The 21,588-nt window shown below is 41.9% G+C and overlaps 1 protein-coding gene across 1 annotated transcript in view; it reads right to left on the bottom strand.

The window, feature by feature from the left end:
* Positions 1 to 2,827: 2,827 nt before the first annotated feature.
* The window catches only part of TRABD2B (TraB domain containing 2B), a 300,643-nt gene continuing 281,882 nt past the window's right edge, over positions 2,828 to 21,588 (bottom strand). The window contains exon 7 of the mRNA XM_014938939.1: positions 2,828 to 7,920. Within this exon, the coding sequence (XP_014794425.1) occupies positions 7,698 to 7,920 (223 nt within the window). The 3' untranslated portion in view covers positions 2,828 to 7,697. The remainder of the gene's footprint in view (positions 7,921 to 21,588) is intronic.

The following is a 21,588-nucleotide window of genomic DNA, read 5'->3' as shown; positions in this document are numbered from 1 at the left end:
TAATTAACAAATACTGGCAAATCTGCAGTGGGGTGAAGGGGAGGGATGTGCTAAAAAAACCACCCCACTCGTGTGCTCACAGCACAACATGCTTAAAAAAAAAAAAAAGATACTTGCCAAAAGAGAAAGACACACAGGCATTTTATGCTTGAGTTCTCTGCTAGAAAAAGATACCCTCCTGTAAAAAGCGAAAGGTCTCCTGGGTATTTTTCCCTCATTTAAATGTTCATCAGGAAGAGAGGAGAAAAAGTCCTCTGCTTTTTTAATTTTAAGCCCAAACTGCTTAAAATTAAAATATATGAATAAATAAATAAGCAAACAAATATGGCAGCAGTGGTTGGGTACTTCTGCACTGAGCTGCTCTGCAGAAGCCATCCATCCTTTGCAAATTTGGGTGCAGGACAGTGGTGCAAACCTCTGCTCAGGGACATCTGCCTGTGGTCACAAGTCCCTGGGGATCCCTGGCCTCATTCTACAGTTTTCAGGCTGAGAAAAGGTGTTATATACATTACAAGTACAGCTGGGGGTGGGGGGTCTGCACTCTCAGTGCAGTACTAGAAGGTCACAGGCTGAAACAATTGGAAACCACCGAGCGGATTGAAACATGGAGAGCATGCAGAGGCTTCATCTAGAGCTCAATGCTCCTTCCAACTGGCTCAGTGTGGGGAGAGCTTGTGGGTGGCACTTGAGTGGTTTGGGAACTGAGAAGCACTGATCCAAAAAGGAGATAGGCTGCTGGACGGCAGCAGGGATACTAAGCCATTCCACAAGAAACCCAATCTTCTGCCCTGAATGTTTCTCATCGCAGCTTCCTCTCTTTCCGGTGCAAATCTATAAACAGGAAAATCTCAAGTTAGAGTGAAAAGCTGCAATTACAGCTTAGGAGTACAGAGAGAGGTCAAGGGAAGGAGAAGCTTAAGCAAACGGCACTACGGAGCCAGTATCCGTCTTTGCTGGCTGAAGGTTTATATGGTGTTGGGACCTGTGGCCAAACAGGACCCTCAAGAGAAAAGGACGTGGCAGACTAGGACAGGACAGAGCCAGCTGGCAACTCAAGATTGGGCAGGGCAGGGAGCATGGGGATAGGGCTAAGATCATGGCTGGGCCACATGGACCCACCAATCTGGCTGCGAGTCCAAAGATAGTGGTTGTAAGCAGCTTTGACTGTCTGGTTGGTATTTCAATAGATGGACTCTTTTTAAACTATGTTTTTAGAGAAATTCTCCTCTTGTGTTGCAACAGCAATTCCTTCCTGTGTCTTGGTTAGCTCAGTTCAGAACAGCTCAAGTGTTTGTACTGCCCACTTTATTTCCTACGGTGGGTATTTCTAGAGCAGCTTCGCTGGTGGAGTCCTCTCCAAATAGTGTGTTAAAGAGTGAATGATTTAGCACATAATTAAGAAGCAAACAATGATGCTGTGATCAGCAAGAAGTCTGCAATGTCAAGGCAAGAATTGGAGGCAAGAAAGAGGAAGATGCCAAGAAAAATGAGTAAATCTCTCTGTCTTTGTATCTTGGTGTGGAGAGGTAGCTTCTGCTCCATCCCCGACGGAGACACAGTTCCAGAGTTATTGCCAGCAGCAACAACAGTGGTTCAAAAGACACCAACTGCTTGCACTGGAGAAAGCGCTTCCCGCTACTGCCAGGAGTGAACACAGATGCTTCATCTGGGCTTTTCCACACACTCCAGCTAAGTTGGAGCACACGGGCCAGCTGCCCCTTGCCCCACGCGAGAGCTGACTTTGTGCTTCCCCGGGGCCGTGCTTGAGAACTAACAGCAGTGACAGTAACTAATGTTGCTGGTTTCAATGTTGTTTTACAACCCTGAGTATCCAGGCTAATGGATTTAGTAGTGAGGGAAGGGGATCGTTAAAGAGAAAGAGCTCGGTTCTGCTTTCACTCAGGCTGACAGAAGCCCAGCGGCGCTGCAGAAAATAACATCATCCTGCAGAGGCTGTCGGGGTGTTTTCTTGCCTGTTCCTCGCTGCCCAGGAAGGGGAAATGAAGCAGCTTGTGGCACAGTGAGGGCTACTGGTGTTAAACCTTCCTTGGTTGGTGACACCGCTCGCCTTAGTCCTGTGAAGCACTTTCTGGCTGTCCACACCCTCGTCCTGCTCCATCCATCCGTCCGTCCATCCATCCATCCGTGTCTGCTCCAAAGATGGTACGTACCACCGTGAGCATATGTAAGAATGAAACACCCCAAACTTCTCCCTCTGCCTCAGTCTCATCCATATACCAGTTTTCCTCCCAAATTCAGGACAATGTCCTTTAATATCCCTCTTTCTACATCCCCCCCATAACTCTTCTGCACCCAAAAAATGCCTTTGTGGAGTTTTTTTGGTGCTTTCCCACTGAGCATTTCAAATGGTAGAGGCAAGCTCAGTTCCCAGGTCCTGTATCTGCCTTTCAGAGCCTTTCCCTCAAGCCCCACTCAAAACATGCCATGAGATCAACCAAGTGGCTTCTCTCCAGTGACACACATCAGAGACCAAGGCTGCTCCAGACTGACTCATAATGTGTCAGGTCCAGCAATGTCTCACTGATAACAAAGATACACAGACAGGTTCTCCAAATCTCCACAGGAATGAACTTGACAAAACCACATCATTTTATGAGGAACATTCCCCAGAGTACGGTTTCTTCCATCCCATGTCTTGGGCAAAAGGAAAGCAAAACTCCACAAATGGAATGTTTCTCTTTTTCAGTGATTCCCTACCTTTTAGCGCAAAGGAAAGAACCTAGACATACAAGATTCTTCTGCTATGGATTTATAATAACATTTTATTAATATATTATGCTACAAAAATATTTTGACAAAATAATATTAGAAAGCATCTTTTTATTACACTCTTCAAAACGGTTCACAAAAGCAGGAGGCGGAACAGGAAAAAATATTTGAAATACATTTGAATTGAAAACTGACAAACATGCAATTCAAAATTCAGTGTGAGTGTGAAGCTGCAGGATGGTTAATCATTCCTGTAGACGAAAAGTACTGACTACTTATTGGAAAGACCTCTCTACCTTTAGCTAGGTTAAGGTGCCTCCTGAAAAATGTAGTCACAGGAAAGGCTGCAGTTGGGCTGGGACAAAACACACGCGCACAACACGCATACATGCACACACACACACGTACACCCTATGCTCTCAAAATTAGGCAATTATCTTTCTGCTTCACTTAAGCTGAAACACGCTTAAATTGAAGCTGAACTCTAGCACACTCCATGGAACATTGATCACTTCAGAGATATGACAAGCCCATATGCTTTTTGGATATAATATAGTAATATCTTATGGTACTAAGCAAAGTTTGGAATGATAACATTTATGCTGAGATAATAACTTTGGCACTTTGGTTTCTCTAACATAAATATATGATGGGAAATTCCTCCGTAGCAGTGGTATATGGTAATGACTGGGTCACATCATTTGACTAATCAATGCACTAAACATAGATTAAGTTCTCCCTCTTTCCATCTCTCTCCCTCTCCTCAACTGTATATTGAAGAACTTAGATAAATATACAACTCTGTACCTTGGGTGTTCCTAAATTACAGTGGAGCTTGGAGGAATGGAAAGGGAAGTTCAACAAAGCAGATTTTTGACACCTGTATAAAGCATAGTTATCATAAATCATGTTCATCATTTATTGCCAGAAGAGGTATTGCATTATTCAACATCCCAAGGGATTGCAGAGAAACTACATCAGTCATAAAATATAAAATACTTTCTGTCCCAGCTTACTAACTGGTTCTCCAAGTGGCAATGCATGTTAATATAGCATCCACAGTTAAACACAGGCAAGAAAAGCATTAAAACAATGAAAAAATGGAAGTTAAGTCTGTTGCTGGTGGTATTTTCATTCCACCAGGGCAAGAGCTTGGCGGATAATTAGCATTTGTTTATAATGTTACAGTTATAGATAATGTGCATTGTATTGATGTGAGTTGTAGCTGTGTTGAAAAGATGAATCTTATGAACATTCAGCTTTGGACTCATCCAAAATCATGTCCTTGATTGCTAGACACTATGTGACTCTCTTGATTGTGTTTCTCAGAGGTAAACAGTATCACCGGTGTTTGCTATTTCATACAGTGGACACGGATATTTTTGTTAAATATCCTGCTCCTGGAATCTTGTGATTATATGGGAATCTGAGCTTTCCTTCAGAAAAAAAAAAACAGTCGGCTTCTATTTTCCTGAGAAACCCACAGAGAAAACTGAAGTCCCATGAAACTGATAGTCAGTGTTATTTCCAGAGCACGTATCAAACTTGATGCACACTTTTTAAACTCGTGGTGAATATAATAATGACCCATTGCAATGGATGTGCATAGATCTGTGCTAACTAGTATTAGTGTATTTTAATTAATACTGGGCTGGTGTAGCTGATTAATAAATAATCCATTTTATCTATCACAGTGAGGGTCTCATTTTTCAGTATTGCTATGCTCACATGCCACGGATTGAAAAAAGTTACCTTAAGTTAGACCGTAGGGTAAGACAATAGAGGAAAATAAATGTTTGGTTAGAGAACTGTGCTGAAACCACTCATGTGGGGCTTCTGAGAGAGGATCTGCAGGAAGCTACTTCATCTTCTATTTATTCTAACTCGTGTCTTCTCCCCTAACCAGAGGAAACTCAGATGACCAGGTGAGCCAGATGTGGCAGAAGTCAAGCGTGTTGACCCCAAAGCCAGGAAACACCTTGTGCTGCAGGATGACAAACGTGGAGCACCAGGGCAAGGGATATGAGGTGAGCTCCACTAACATTCATTCATTTCACAGGAATTATGGACAAAATGCCAGGAAATGCAAATAAGTCAAAGCATACCTTGATATGCAAGCTATTTACATACCGTGATATTCAAATATACCGTGATATCTGAGCTAATGAATATTGAATATTACCGTCCAGCGGAGGAGTGTCTCAGGAAAAAAACTCATCTGTGCCAAACGGGGTGACTATTCTCTGCAGTATAATAGTGCTGTGAGTGTTGTGATACCTGTGTGCTCCTCATATTCAAAAAAGCCCCAGAGGCTTATGCAGAAAGCCATAGGTTGGGAAACTGTAATTTCTAGTCTTGGTCCCATTGGTGTTTTTCCTTACAGTCTTGTTTCTGTTTTTCTCTCTCCCTTATCTTTATGTGGTCTTGTCTATTTACACTGTAAGTTTTCCAACACCTGGAATTATTTCTGGGATGGTACCACAGAGTAATTTCTGGATTCGATCAGATTGCAATAAATAAAATCCAATGGGTTTTAGTTTGTTGGCTGTTCACTTCTACTATGTAACTTATCATCACCCTTAAGATTTGCCTACCTTATTTCCATTCCATTTTTGTAAATAAGACATTATAATTCAGTTCTGATCTCTGTCTTGAATGCAGCAGGAGAGCCAATCATCTTTTAAATGCATTAAGGTTGAATTTGAAGATCTGTTAAGCCATTATATTCAAATGAAGGCATTTCTAGGGTAACAACTCAAATAAAATGGAAATGAAAGTTCTCAAAGTATGTTTCCAATATCCAGCCCCGTGCAATAAATATTATGCAAGGTGAATGGCTTCTGTCCAAAACTAACATCTCCCATCTTCTGCTAGCCAAAATACACAATATAAAAGTATGCACAGGGCGTGCTTGAAGCCTACATTTGGGGCAAAGCTCAAAGTTTTCCATTCAGCGTTATCAACTGTTGTGCTTGAAAAAAATAAGGGTAGCTTATAGCACTGTCTACTGTACGCACTTAGATGGACTACAAATCTACGCAACCTTCTGTCAAAAACAGAGCAAAGGCTGGAGGTCACAGTGAGCAGTAAGTCAAAAAGAAGTTATCTGTATTCTCCCTGGCCTTTGTAAAGCGATGGGTTGGGATGCATGATGGAAAAAAACTCAGTATTTCAGCAGGGTTTTGAATAAAACTATGTGCCTTTTGCAGTCTAATTATTTCCTAACTTGCTTTCCTGAATTAACTGGTACAAGGACAAACAAACAGTGGCTCCTAAACCCTCTCTTACTACAGAGACTTTAAGATTGCATGGAATCACCTCTCCAGTCCTGGTGACCATGCTGTAGGGCTGCTGGGAAAGTGACATGACTGTTTTCAGACAGACTTTTATCAGTATTATTATTATAATTGTTATAATCTGATAATTTTTTTTTTCAGGGTGAAAAAACACTGTTTTTTGGTAAGTAAAAATTTGCATTGTATTTTTTTGGGTTCTTTTTAAACTAAGATGGTTTCATCACATGTTTTGGATTCTTGGCTTGCAGATGACTTAGAAAGAAAACCACTATTTCAACCAATATTAATTTTCTCATTGAAATTCAGAGGGATTTTTCACCATATCTTGTTGGGGGGAAAAAATCAACATGGCTTATTAAATGTAATAGTTTTTAAGCTGGACTTGTTTTTCCCCATAGATCTTGTTCATCGCATTCATGTAAAGTAGCTGTTTGGATAGGGAGTAAGTTTTTCAGTAAGTGTAAGGTGTCATAATGTCTCCATCTAAGTCAACAGAAGTTCCCTAATCTACAAATGGAGAAACATCTCCATGACGCAGGTTTTAATTTGGCTCCTGTGGTACTGAAGACATTTTGGACAAGCCATAATTCAGTATGGAAATACCAGCTCTAAGCATCACATTAGCAAGACGTAAATAATTTGTAGATGTTTTTTTGCCCTCCAGGTTGTCCATTTGCATTAATACAACTGGTACAAAGAAGTTCTATAGGTTAACAGGATACTACATCTTTATACCCTATAGACAGACCAAGTTCTGTTCTCGTTTACTCTGGGAAAGGTTGTAGGCTTGTGTTTATATAACATGAGGGAGAGAAGAAAATAATTCCAGTGGGATTATTCCAGACTTTAAAAGACATTTTTTATTAAGAAAAAGCTGTCTTGATTTGCGTTAGCTAATGAATTAATCCCAGGGCAAAGAGGGAAATTGGTAATTTCCAAAGAAGTTAAATAGTTTAGTTAAAGACAACATGGGAACTTAGAGAGTTATCTTGACTAATGACTTACTAAGTCATGTAAAAATAACCGGGATTTTAGGTTGTAGCAGCTAACTTGAGTTAAAAATGCACCTATTTCTCTAATGGACATAGGCCACAGAAAGCAGGATCTGCTTTATTCAGTGTAAGCTATGCTAATGAGATATAAAAATGTAAAATAAAGAAGTTCAACAGAAATGTACTTATTGGACAGTTACTGTAAAAAGTAATAGTTAAAGAAACAAAGAAGCCATTCATTTGGTGTCAGTTCAGACATTTGCAGAGTTGTCAGTTAGAAAACAAATATAGAAAATATTAATTTATCTGTTTCACCATCGCTACTGATTAATAGGTATGTTATTAACATATACAACAAGAAAAATAAGTTTACCAGTCGAATAAATACATTTTTTCTTTTTCTTTTTCTTTTTTTTCTGTATATGAACATGTATATTTTACAAAACCCCATAGCACTATGGGAAATAAAGATCCTTCTACAAAAAGAAGATGTAAGTCAGTGTTACAATAAAGCTTTAGAGTTTCAAAATGCATCTGGGCAAAGAGACAAAATCAGCTAGAAGGCACTACTGATTCATTGAAAAGGTCCAGCTTGTAACTGTTGTTGTCTTAACCTCCAATTCATTCATAAATTATCTCTCTTCTCTACTCCGAGGGATTGCACAAAATACTAATGTGGTCAGGAAGGCTGCAGTAGATTCAGAAGAAAAGAAGCTATGGCCACGCAGAGAGGAGAAGTTATTGATGGCCATAAAATGCTGGCTGAGGCTGAGCTTGTAGGCTGAGGCTGGGATGGGAGGTCTGAACGGGGTCTCTGATCCAGCCGGTTTGAAATCCAAATGGGAGGTTTGACTGTGATGTAGCCATTGGTTATCATGATATAGGAAGGCAATGTGGTGGTGCTAAAACAAAACACAAGAGAAAGAAATTAAACAGGAGGACCCTTATCTCTGTGTTGTGAGGTGTCATTCTACATGGTGGCAACAACGACGACAATCACAATTATTACTACTGTTTACATGCATTAGACGTGCAGGGAGAGTCCCAGGGGCTGGTAAATGTGATGATCTGGAAACAGCTCTGATTCAGCCTGTCCCTCAGCTTCTGGCTGCTGGTAGAATATAGCCAAAGGAGGGATTGCTCTTGATATATCTAACTACTTGTACTCCTCTTATCAAGCATCCATTACTGGCCAGCGTCAGAGACCATGACAGACGTATCTTTGCGCTGATCCAGGACGGTCATAACATTCTTGTGTTCTTAGGTACCTTCCTGCCATCAAAGGTCTCAAAATTTCTTATGTCTCAGAGGCATGTCTTACTCACCATGGAATGGCTACTAACTTCCAGAGGGGCCACAAGACCTGTTCCACAAAGCATAAAGAATTTCTCAGGATCCCCTCACACAACTGATAACCTTGAGCACAGCAGACCAAGCAGCTTTGCTCTTTTCCTGGCTTTATGCCATTTGGGCTCAAATCACAATTCCAAAACCAGAGTCACTGTGAAGTTTCCCTGTCCCCGTATCCACCTCAACAGCGGTGTGATTGCTTATTGATTGTGGCTTGAGTTAGTACTTTGATTTGAATTCACAGCTTGGAATTCAGCACGATTCCCATGATAATGAAGGTCAAAAAGGTCCATTTACAATTGATTTGGAAGTTTTAACTTGTAATCTCCATTTCATAAAATGCTTCCATTGCATCCATTATTGGATGTTCCATAATCCACCACTTGTCACAGAGCAGCACAAGCAAGTGTGCAAACTGAGCAAGATGGATTCTGGACTCAAAACCAAGGCATTCTGCTGCTGTGCAGCGAGGAGGCACAAGACAAGTTCCCCTGAAAACAAGATGTGACACTAATACCTCCAGATTCACTGTGTTACTTTAAAAATCTTCCATAAAGGGGATTTGGAGGTACTGAAAATGTCGGTCAAATATTTTTTTAATGGGGCAAGAAGGTATGCAGTCCTATAAATAATTAGATACAGTATCTGAGATCTGACCTTGGAAGAAAAAGGCTGCTTCTTGCATAATATCAGATAAAAGGAACAATACCTTGCTCCAGATTCTTGCACAGAAATATAATTTAGATATACTGAAGGCTTTTGTCTTTTTCTGCCTAAGCAGTAACAAGATAACTTTTAGCTCAGATGCTTTAAATGTGTTGAGTCAATCACAAACTCTGAGATCAGAGTCCACCCAGAAGAGGGCACCAGTAAACACACACGTGGATCAACATCAAACCCAATAGACAATCACTGCCCATGATACTTCACCTGGGTTTTGGGGTAATTAATTTCATTCCTTCCCTCATCCTTTATACTGTCACCACATCTTCTGGGTGGGATAGTTGTTCTGTAGCTAGAAGTGATACTTCAGTAACTTGCAACGAATTAGAATGAAAGGAAAAGGCAGCCTAGAATTACAGACATGGGAATTCCTTCGTAGGAGCAGATAATCCATCTAACCTGTGCTAGGTCTTTGACAGTGAGAAGCGGTGCTCATTCCAGAGGAAAAAACTGCTGTAAATAGAAAATTCTGAAATCAAGCCTTGCTGGAGAAAGCTCTTATCTAAATTCCCATAGTGAGTGGTTGGTTTATGTCTTGAGCTGACGATACAAGACACATAGTTTTAGTGCTTCTGCTATAATATTGCATCAAAACCACTGTAGTCACTAAATAGAAAAGGTTGATCTGGGATAAATTAATACCACCTTTTCACTTTTTTCCATCTTTTTTTGAGTGATTTATTTTGCGCTGACAAGAACGATGCCAGACTAGGCACTGTCTATCCAAGCTCCTGTAATATATGTAACATCAAGGATTAATGGCCTTCCCACAGTGAATACAAAGCATCTTTAAAGCACACATACTTCTGACAAAACTAGGTACTACACACTCAGAGCAATTCAACAGAAACGCAGTTGTGCTCCAACTTCTGATCCAGATCTCATTTATCCTGGTGAGTGACACTGTGGTGCACAGATCTGACAACACTGACAGTGGGATCACAATTTTGGGGTTTTTCTCCTGTAGCAGTTTTCCCTAAGGTAAGCAAGGGTATGGGTTTGCACTCATCTTTTGGTTACTGTTTGTCACTTTACAGAATTAAAAAATTTAGCCCTAAGTTAAATTTTAAACTGCAAGGAGGGTTGGGTTTACAATTTAAATTTAAAAAACATGGCCCAAATGCCATTTAGACTTGCCGTTTGGGTGTATCCTGTTCCTGAGTCATTGTATGGGCTTGATCCTCCAGTGAGGCTAAAATGTGCCTTGCGCAAACTGTCTTTCTGCACCTCAGGGATGTATTGTCTGAGACGTCTGATGGGGGACACAGGCTGGCCAGGGAACCCGTAAAAGCATCATGAGCCCATTCATCAGCCAATTACCTCCAAGGGATTCCTAGAGCAGCCTTAAATCAACGTTTTACATTTCTTTATGATGTTTCCATTTTCTAGTCAACTGCCAGAAATGTTTTGTTGGTTTTTTGAGAATTTTTTTCTCCCCTGAAAACAGGCATTTTTTTCGGGGGGGGAGGACATGGGAAACCCTATGGTTTACTTAAAATCCCAGGGTTTCCTGTCAAAGGACCTGGGAATTTTTTACTACTCTTCTCCTCAGTCAGTGAGGTCATTTTCTGGTTTCAAGACATTAGATTTCTATAAAGGCTTCCTTGTTAAGATAAATACTGTTAGGTGGGCTTGTTCATTTGAGAAAAAACAATCTTAAGTGCTTTACAAGAGAAGAATAGTGCTCTTCCATTAATGTGTACAAAGCATGATAATAGCAAATGAATCACAGTTTATCCATGCAAGACATTTCCATAAATGCAACTTTACTTCTTGCATCCTAGCCAACTACCAAGGTGGTTTAGAGATATTTAAAGAGCATGATCCCTTTTACCAAATGCTACAAAACTCTTTGTAAAACCTCCAGGTTTGTAATTATAGCAGATGAGGAGAGAAACCTCTCCAGAAGGTAGCTGACCTCATTCCAGCACAGGTCTGTAGGAGGTACTTACTCTTGCTCAGGATCTTTCTCTTCCTAGGAGTTACAGAGGGGCCCCAGACAGTCAGGTTAGATTACAACCTAATCTTAGAGGTGGCCCTGGTGCCAGCAGATGACTCCTCCAAACTCCCTCTGAGCACATTCACACATGCACGTAGGGTCTCACTGACCCTCAGACCTTCCCTAAGGATGAAACCAGCAGCCCAGTCCCCTGAACTCAACTGGAAACTTTCCATTGTCCTCAGGGAGGTTTTGATCATTCCTAAAATTAACATAAAGAATAATAAAAATGAATCACAGATCCAAGGGATAATAATCTAAATTATTATCACGCCTTCTCTTGCCAGCCCAGGATATTCTGTCCTTTGTGTCTGATAAAAATATCTTTAATAAAACATTCCACATGATATGTGGTGAACAGACAACCACTGGCTCCACTGTTCATACCTCTATTTTTTTGCTTCTGTGTATGGGATTGTTTTAAAAAATTTGGAAGAATCCAGGTATCTTTTAGCCAAACGACCTGCGGTATCATATTCATGAGCTTGTACTTTTGATCAGATAATAGGGCAGTTTTTCAAATCAGTGCATTAGTCATACATTGTCTTACCATCATTAGAACGTGTAAAACTTTCCCAAAACAAATGGGGCCCCAGGCAGAGGCTTTGTGAACAGACCCTACTGAATCTAAATATATGATTCAAGTCCTCTGCGCTGGGGGCATGAGGTGGAGCTGGAGCACCATGATGGTTTGGGAGCATTCTAAAACTGAAAAATAAAACAAACATACAGGCAAGCCTTTGGGGAGTTTCTATTCTGGTTTAGCTTGCAAGGACTTTGCAAGGAACTCTCAAACTAATTTTTTTGTGGTTTGGTTTATCCATATAAGCAGGGCTCATCTGACACCACAGCGCAATCACGGAAGACAGGACCAGGAGGGACTTTCTGGCCCATCTGTCCCAAAGACAGGAACAAGATCTAAACCCTTCCTGACATTTATGTCTAATCCAATCTCAAAAAAACACCCCTAGATTGATAGCAATTCCAGAGTCTCTGCAGAACATCTATTCCAGTATTTCTCCATTCCTGAAGTTCAGAATTACTGCCTAATGTTTCACCAAATCTCCCTTGCTACATCACAAGTTCGTGACTTCTCCTTTCCCCGTGGACAGGTTTATTCCTTTCCTCTTCTCAACAGCTTTTCACATGTTTTGAAGATTTAACCATGTGTCACCTCAGCTTTCCTTCATTTAAACAAATGATCCCCTCCACCTTTCTCTGCAAGTCCCGAGGTGCTCTCCTTACATCCTTCCTTCTCTTCTCCTCTGTCCCTGCCTTCTTGATCTGTGTCTCCTCTGGAGTGAGATGCCCCAGACTAGAAACGGTAGGTCTAGCTGATACATTGCCAGACTTATTCTTTGTGTATGTACCACTGCTTCCTAATTATCAAAGCAAAAAAAAGTGCACGAAAAATAAACAGTCTCTAGCAAGATGGTCTTTTCACTACTTTTTTCCCCTCAAAGTCTAACTGCCTTTGTGGGCCCAGTAACCGTTCTGAAGCTCACGGAAAACTGATGATGCTCTGAGGGGGTGAGGACCGACTGAATTATAGTGATATTTCTATGCATTTTTAATCTGCTGCCATGCCTCAGTCCCAAGACAGTTTCTGTTCAGGGCGGAGGGAGTGACCCTTTTAAGCATAACTTACAAAGTGTTTGGGGATTTTTCTGGATCAAAGGAGCTATATAAACACATGACAACTATCTTTAATAAATGTAAACAAATGTGGACTCAGACAGCCTTTCTTACAATAGCATCTGATGAAAGAAGCTTATCAAGACAATGTGCCAGCATAGACTGAACGCTGAAAAAATGCATATTTCAATTGAGAACCTAAAGAGCTAGTAAACCAAAAGAAAATTTTTGAGTAAATACAATAATGGCTGTTTTGCATTTGTGATTTGATGTTAACCTTATGATGTCTAGGGTTTTTTTAAGTGATATTAAGCATATGCTTCCTGTTTCTTTTCAAACAAATTTTGCCCTGTTTTTTTAGCTTTTCATTTAATGAACAGATGTGAAAAGAGTTGATCGCATTATTTTTCTGGTGATCAGAAATAATGTTCTGCTAGTGAAGACAATTATTCTTGGAACTAACCAGACCTATTTATATCACCAGAATTTATTAATCAAGATTTGAAAAATACATCTGCTTAAAGTGCTAGGACCAACCCGTTGCAGTATGCAAACAAGCTGGCTGGCAAGAAGGCTGACCACACATTTGAAAAAAAAGAATCGGTGCTCAACCAAGAGGTAAAAAAAGTACGTTGTGGGGAGGAAAAAATCTCACCAGAAAAAACCACACTAGAAATAAGTCACAAGGAGTTAACTGTGAAGACCACTAGAGTAACCTCTTAAAGGGAACGTGAAGGCCCCATCTTCTGAAATTGTCATATTAGAATTTGATGGGTCTCTGGATGGGATTCTTTAGGTCAGCATAGGTTTTGATTCCCCCAAGCTTCCTCTGTCTCTGCATCACTGCCTCCCTTATGGACACTATTCTTGCAGCCTGAGGGATAAATCCTGCAGGATGCTGTTTTCTGGTCCCAGAGTAGCAGGATGCTAAAAGCAAGCACACAAGGAAGGCTAGTATTCACATACCTACAACTCAGCACCTCCTAAAGCCCTTTGCGGGATCAAGGCCAAGAGGCTCATGCTTTCACAAGGTTCAGTTCATCAAAAAAAAATAATAATCCAACCTGGATCTGATTAAGGCATCCATTTTTGGTCCAGAGGAGGCCACTACTTATTTGCAGTAGTGTAGTAAACTGCTTTTGCATGTCTGAATGAGTAAGCAATATCACACACTGGTTTGTGGCCAACAGAGAAGACAGGGGATGAGCCAAAGAAGAGCCTTATCTCTACTATTTTCGCTTTTTCCTGGGGTTATTGGGAGCCCAGATCTTTGGCTGTTTTCCACACTGCAAGCATCCACCCTCTGCAGCCACAGGGTCACAGGGAGGCAGCTGCAGCCACGCTATCGACAGAGGGGTCAGGCAGCAACATCGGGAGCATTTCATCAGCCCGTCGCTGTTGATCTGAGCTTTCCTTCTGATGGGACTCAAATGGGAACCACCTTTCCACCTGAGAGGAATTTAAAGCTCTGATCCAGCTTTATTTCAGTGCTCTGGTTCCTCTGGAGACTGCCAGTGAGCAATTCGCCTCCTTGAAGTGGGCACCTGTGAGCCCCCGACCCCTGTGCAGCCCTGCTCTTTGTTAGGACCACGTCTGCTACAGCTTATCTCTGGGAGAAAGAAGAGGATATTGAGGGAAAAGAAGGAAAGGGAAGCACAAGTTTCACCAGGCATTGGCTCTGAAAGGACAGAAAGCCCTGTATGAGCATGCCAGGACCCCGAGCCATGCTGTCACCATGTGCTCAAGCACAGAAGGTGGGGTGATGGTGAGCAGGATGTGATGGTTGAGGAAGCAACGTGAGGCACCATCCCTTCCTGAACATGCAGGACCTGCATAAGATGCCATCAAGGAGAATCACGGGCAGTCCTTCGGATGCCCTGGTCTTTAACAGGATTTGAAGGATGGGATTAATTGTAGCTATCTCAGATGCAGCCTTATAGTTGGAGCTATTCAGCTGTGTTCCCTGCAGTTCGTGGGGAACAAGATGTAACAAGACGACAACCCTTTCCCCTCAAAGGCATGTCTCTAAGATAGCAAGACAAGCTGCTTCTGAAGATCTCTCTCTTTCTGGAGTTCAGGTCTCCTGAACACCAGCTGAGCTCTACCTCCAAGTGAGGACTGGTAAAGTCGAAACGACTGGTAAAGACAGGTTTCTAAACTGGAATGAGGCCACAGGGTGAGGAAGAGAAAAACTGCTGATTCTGCAGTGCAAAAAGCAGCAGCCAGTGGGGACACAGCTCCCCTCTTTGATCCCATAGCAGCTCACCAACAATGGGCATGGCAGGGCCTGGTGTCCCCTCGTTGGGGTCTTGGCTTTGAGCTTTGACATCCCAGAGGATAAGGTGGCTTACTTGGCCTGGTGGCTCCAAGGAGGCCATGCTGGCATGAGAAGGAGGAAGCTCAATGTTGAAATCTAGCTCAAATGCCTCTGGTGCAGTTTTGACCCCCTCTCTGGATGGGCCATGGGCTGGAAGCCAGGAGATATGTTTTTTATCCCCGTGTCACCCACCAAGGAACCATCAAAGCCTCGTTAAATCACTTTACTTCTATTACTCCCCTGACTCTCATCTGAGTCAAGCCCTTGAAGCGTTAGCGTGACACCACCAGCATTAACCCAACCTGAAACGTTTTGCAGGCTCTCACTGTGATTTGCAGGTCCCGATTGCTCAGGCCACCTGCAAAATACCTCCCTGATGACAAATTCAGCCCTGGAGTGACAGTGACCTGCAGCGAGGCTGAATGCTACAGGAGCATCCTAAACTGCAGAACATCTTTCAAGCCAGAGGTGGTGCAAAGGTGGACATGTGGGTGTAGCTAGCAGGTAGGGAAGGAGCGGGAGAAACAACTCCAGCACAAGATGAGGACCCTTTTCCAAAGTGAACTTTCAGCATGTGGGAAAGTCTCCTGCACTTCACAGTCAGCTTTAGCTTTCCCCCATCCCCAGAGGAGACTCTGTATGGCCCTTTTCAACCTCCCACCCCGAAATCCTTCAGGAAAACCCTGCAAATACAAATCCTACACCCACACATGTGGCAGCGGCAGAATCAGGCCCGTCACTCCTTTCCAGACAACTTCAGAATGGTGTAAAAACACAGAACGTTGTAAAAACCAATAACCTTTGAAGCACACCCTCTGAGTAATTACCCCATTCCCATCTAATGACTTAAAGATGTTATAGTCCTCTCTGATTTGGCAACAACAAAGATTTCAACCTTATTAAAACCAGCCCGTCAGGAAACTACATGTCATCCTTTAAAAAAAGGGAAAAAAAGGGGAAAAAAAAGAGGGGGAAAAAAAAGAAATTAAATTCTTTAAAATCCCTGCGAACAATAATTCAAGATACTGTAGCTGAAGACACATGATTTGTTGTAGAATGTCTGGGTGGTCCGAGGCAGGAGATGACAACATTAGCTCTTTCCTTTGCCCTTCTAAGAAGTCCTTTGATGATTCTCTAATATCCTAAGAATATCCCCCCGTGATTCTGCACTGGGATGAGGCAAACACAGAGCTGGGGTAATGCATCCCAGTTTTACCCAGGGCCTGGCCCTTGCTAAGAAGGGATAGCTCAGAGTCCTTTGTTTCACCAGTTCTGCAGAGACATCTGAGCCAAGATGTGCTCATGATAACCTAAATAGTGATGTGGGCTCAAAAACATCCACAAACATCCCCACCCACTGCACACATCTGGTTGTGTACCTGATTTGTATGTGCAATTAAGGCACTCATCATCACAGCTCAAATAACCAAGTGCTTGTTTCACTGGTCCTTGGACAGATAACGATTGCAGTTTTTACAGCCAAAGTAAGCAAGAACATCAAGGGTGCACATACAGATGGGCTTAGTATTGTAAAAATCTTGCCAGTGGTGCAATCTGTGAAGATTTTTGGGCAACCTGATGATATACAGCCCATAGAGTTCATCTGATGGTGCTGCAATCAGGTAGTTTTGAACCAAATCCCAAGCATGAGCAGAATACCTATCTTTTGCCTGTATTTTGAAAACTGTCCGCTCTCACCAATACAGTCCCACATGCAAAACAATTTGCATTTTTGGGGTGGTCAAAACCATAATCCTTATTATATGTCTTGGGCTCAACCTGTCAATTAACTAGAACCAGAGTGACTTGGTCTGCCCTCTCCTATGTGCACTCAAGTGTTTATTTGCAATTGTGTGGGCCCTATGGCTCAAATATTTTTTGCAGATGCACAGAATTAGCCATGCATGTTTAGATGTGCTTGGGGAACACATACATTCATAGAGATGCATATATTTGACCTTGTCACTTTCTTGTTAAACACTGTAAAAGATATCGACTTTCCCCTCCAGATTTTAAAATGATTTAGAATAGGCAGTAGTGGGGTAATACCTAAAACATCCTGTCAAATTAAGCATTTTCTTCAAGACTGTTCGCTAAGACACACAATTATTTCAGCTAAGAAGATGCCTGTGCAATGTATTAAGGAACAGAACGAACAACCAAAATATAAACTGGCTTAAATGGATGTCCAATATACTGCATTTTTCCATTTGATTTTAATTTTATTTTTCCTTCTCCCTGTTCTTTTTCCATCTCCGTGTAACAGTTTTTCTCTCCGCTTAGTCTGTATCACATTTTTCTCTCTAATTCACTGGGCTCACTTTCCTGCTTGCTGCTTGTATTTTTCCAGAGTCTCTTTTAGTAAGAATAATTAAGGTTGGGTCAGATCTTTGAACCTGTTATTTGGAGTAGTATTGAATTCAAGCCTGTTCCACTTAACAAAAGCACTGGCTTCTTTTTCTTTCCAACAGACACACTCTCAAAATAAAATTAAAAAAAAAAAAGGTTCACAGGGCATTATCTACCAGGCAGAAATGCCAAGGACATGAAATTGCTGCATCGCCCGCAAGGCTTGGGTTCCTCCTGCTGCTTGCGAAGCAACTACAGTGATACCAGCCACAGCATCAACTCCTTCTCCCCAAGCCCTCCCAAACCTTCTGAAAGCCCAGAGATGCCACTGGTGGCTCATAAAAAGCTGCTTGCTGGCCTGCAGGGCTGGAAAGCCTGAAAAAGCTTTCCCTGCCGGGTGTCATAACCCGGACCCTGAGGCATCTCTGCAGAACTGAGCTTTTGTGAGCATGGTCTGCACCACGTCCCTCCACGGCCGTGCTACGTGAGGCATCCCCGACACCAGGCCGGCTCCCTCGCCTTCCAGCGTGGTGGGTTCCGGCCCCAGGTATAATGCTTACTTTGTTCAGTTAACTTATTCAGGAATTGTAAAGAGGAGATCTGAGTGAAATCGGAATTTGGCCTGGCATTTTCATAATTGCAGGAACCCGGCTTTTACAGCATGAAACCCATATGAATTTAAATAAATCCTATTTCTCCTTCATCCGAGTGAGTAACTGGAGTTAGACCGCAGCTAGACCTTGGGGTCCTGCTGGGCTTTCGGCACGAAGCGCAGCCCACGCTGCCAGGACGTGTCAGGGAATCAAATTTCCCCCCGTTTCTCTCTACAACGAATCTGTCTTCTCAGATAAACCCACCATCACAGGACAACTGTGGTTAAACGCCTCTTAGAAACCAACTGCCCACCACAACAGTAATGTCGTCTTCCTCCCTGACATACTTTTCTTCACTTAATTTCACAGGGCACGAAACTCACTAGTCAGAAGGGGAATAGCAGAACCAGAAGTAAATCCCATAGCCCTTACCCTCTTCCTCTGGACTAGTGTTTGCATTTCCACTGAATTTTAAAGACTTTTTTCTTTTTCTCTACAGTAACTCAAGTGCCTTCACTGGAAGATGAAGTTTTTTACATTTTAAGGATTTTATGTAGCTCTGCCAAGTCTGGAGCTTTACCCTGAGGAAGAGCAGATTTACAATCTTTTGGGGCTTAGACACTGCTAGTTATGAAGATCACTCAAATATATAGTAATTCCAACTTAGGGTTGCAGCGTTTGAGAAGTTTGGTCTGGTTTTTATATGGTAAATGATCTTGTCAACACATCTGCACATCCTCGGGGCAGAGAGGAAGACAGCCATTAACACCACAAGCAGCATCCTTTCAGAGGTCCTGTCTTCAACCCAAACCTAGCTTTTGAGATGACTCTATTAACTTATCTCCCTGATGGGTGCAGTGCAAGGATCAGCCATGGCACGGACGTCTTGCTCCTGACCCCAACACCTCCAAACCTGGTGTGCACGGTGGTCCAGCCTCCCTGCAGGGTCAGTGCTGGCTGCACCAGCCTAGGGAGCAATTCAGTTTGCTCCGAAAAAGGTGGAAAAAGCCACATTTTGTTAGTCAAGCAGTGCCATGAGTTAGGAATCTGAATATGGGGCAGGCCACCACCCTGCTCGATAGGGAAAACACAACACCTGCTAAAGGAGAAACACCTCTATAAAGAATTGCCATTTAGGGAGCGCAGGTGCTTTACTACTTCTGTCTCTAAGGAATCCAACCCACCCTGGGCATGAGCCCGCTCAGCACTTCTTCCAGTGCCTGCAGCTGCAGCCAGCCTTGCAAGTTTAACACAAACCACACTCCTCACCCACCCCAAACAGCAGGGTAAAAGCGCTACTGTGTCCTGAATTTTCTCTGCCTGTTAAACCAGACAACTTATTTTTTCAGCTCAGTGAACGTAGAGTTTTGTAGAGTTGTGTTAAATTGTATTTCAGACTTAGAGGAATTCCCTTTACCTGAGGGTACCCAGTGCATTTTCCTTTCTTATCTGTTTTTGACAGAAGCCAGAAATATCGTTCTATTTTTTTGTGTGTGCCTTAGACAATATGCCACGAGGAGTCATAGTGAAAGGCTCCAAGGAGCCAATCCTCAGAACATCTGGCTAGTGAAAGCCCTGGATATGGAAAATATAAATGTCAAGGCTCATATTTATAAATTGGAAGGGCCATGACGACATCTGCTAACAAGCTTTCTCCCAGAGCCCACTTGCTGTACATGGTTGTTCAGAGGCAACAACAAACATGTGCATGGATCACACGCGCGGTCTGCCCTTCCTTCCAGCCACCAAAGGAACACACGCTCCAATAACACACAAACGCTCTGTTCTCACAACACAGAAATACAAGTGTTTGCAAACCTCACGGCACAGCTCTCGCATACCAGACCACAGTGGGATACACTGCTGGAACGGACTAAAAATAGCTGGAGAAAAAGCCTTGCATTAACACAGAAGACAGTCAAACTCACTTAGCGTTAACTCTTGCGGCGGAATAAGCACCCTCCTTTTTTGCCTCGCTCCACAGGAGACACTTTGTACTACAGGTCTAGTCCTGACACCTTATTTTTATGACTGAGTAGTTGTGGATGGGATTCTCAAAACTTAAAATGAGTCTAACCTACTCAATCGTGGTAGCTCAATAATAACATTGAAACAAGCTATAGGTAAAATAAACTTGCTTCTACTTTTATACCCACAAACATGTTTTCTCCAGCATAATGTCAACTGTAAGTGCATTTCTGATGCCTAAGAAATAAAAAAATTGATCCAATGCATAAGCATAATGGTTTTGCTAACGACTTATTATTTTGTCTAGACCACAACTTATTATTGTGTCTTGACCCCCAACACTCCTGGCATTGGCCATCATCACAGAGACTGCCCACGAAGCCACCAAGTTCTCAAGAGAAGGAAGAGCATCAGCAGAAAGAGCCTGGACTGCTTTATGACATCCATGAATATATTGAAAAATAAATGAAGCCAACGTTGACTGTTTGGGCCAGCCTGCAGTGTTCTTGGCCACACATACATCTGTGTGAATATGGTAGGAAAAGCAAAGAAGATGAAATGACATGGAGAAGATCTACCTCCTGGTTAAAAAATTAAGAAGGATGCCTAGCTATGTCTCCTACCTACTGCAGTCTGCAGTAATGACAGATGGCAAAGAGTCCATACCAAGCACATGCAGCCAGAGTTAAAAAAGGCACATAGAAAGAGTATTGGAGAAAGAGAATATTTAAGCAGAACCATGGAACTGAAAAGTTCCATTGGTTGTCCAAAATCAAGAGGAGTCCTGGCACTGGGCAAGGAAATGAGACACTGGCTGCGAAACAGCCAGTGGAACGAGTGGGGATGCGCATCATGGAAGAACAGGTTGTCATAACTCAGCAGCTGCTCCTTCTTGAAATTGCATCCTAAGCAAACATTTTGTTCATGCTCCATCAGACAGATCTCAGGTGGCTTAACAAAGCTAGCAATGGCAGGGCTATGTTCAGCACAAGTCAGAAATACACCAAAGCAGAGCAGATACAAATATATAATATGAACTATCTGTACTCAATGCATATCTTATGAAAAATAGAAAACAACAAAACAAAAGACATCTCTTAATAGATTCCATAAAACATCCTGCATTGTATTTTCAATCTTAATCAGCATTGAGGAGGAAGGAGTAGAAAGTGTTCTTGGATATCCAGTGCTGAAAAATACCTCACTGTTCAAAAATCCTAGCTTTCATGTGTTCCAATTTTGTTTCTTGCTTGCCTTCAAAAATATGGATTTAATATTCATGATGGATTTAGATTTCACAAAAATGAAATACCTAATGCATTACCAATAAAGAATTTAGTTTCATGAAATAAAATTGAAATCTATATACAAATTACATCTCTGCTTCCAAGAGGCTTATGTGTTCTTTATCTCTAATGATTTTATTTTCAGCTATTTATAGCTTTCATTAAAATAGGATATGCATATTGCTTCATATTAATTGTTCACACTGCTAGTGACACACTTAAGTAATAGTGAAAGTAAATATGCAAGGCTTTTCTTTTTTTTTTTTTTTTAAAATCTGTGTTTGTTTCATCACACATTACAGAGAACAACAACAGGCCAAAGTAAAACACATGGATCTCTCTGTGTGTCT

The sequence above is a fragment of the Calidris pugnax genome, unplaced genomic scaffold, assembly GCF_001431845.1.
Source record: "Calidris pugnax isolate Ruff unplaced genomic scaffold, ASM143184v1 scaffold18, whole genome shotgun sequence".
Lineage (NCBI taxonomy): Eukaryota > Metazoa > Chordata > Aves > Charadriiformes > Scolopacidae > Calidris > Calidris pugnax.
Note: the sequence above shows the minus strand (reverse complement) of the source record. Positions and strands in the feature narration are given on the sequence as shown.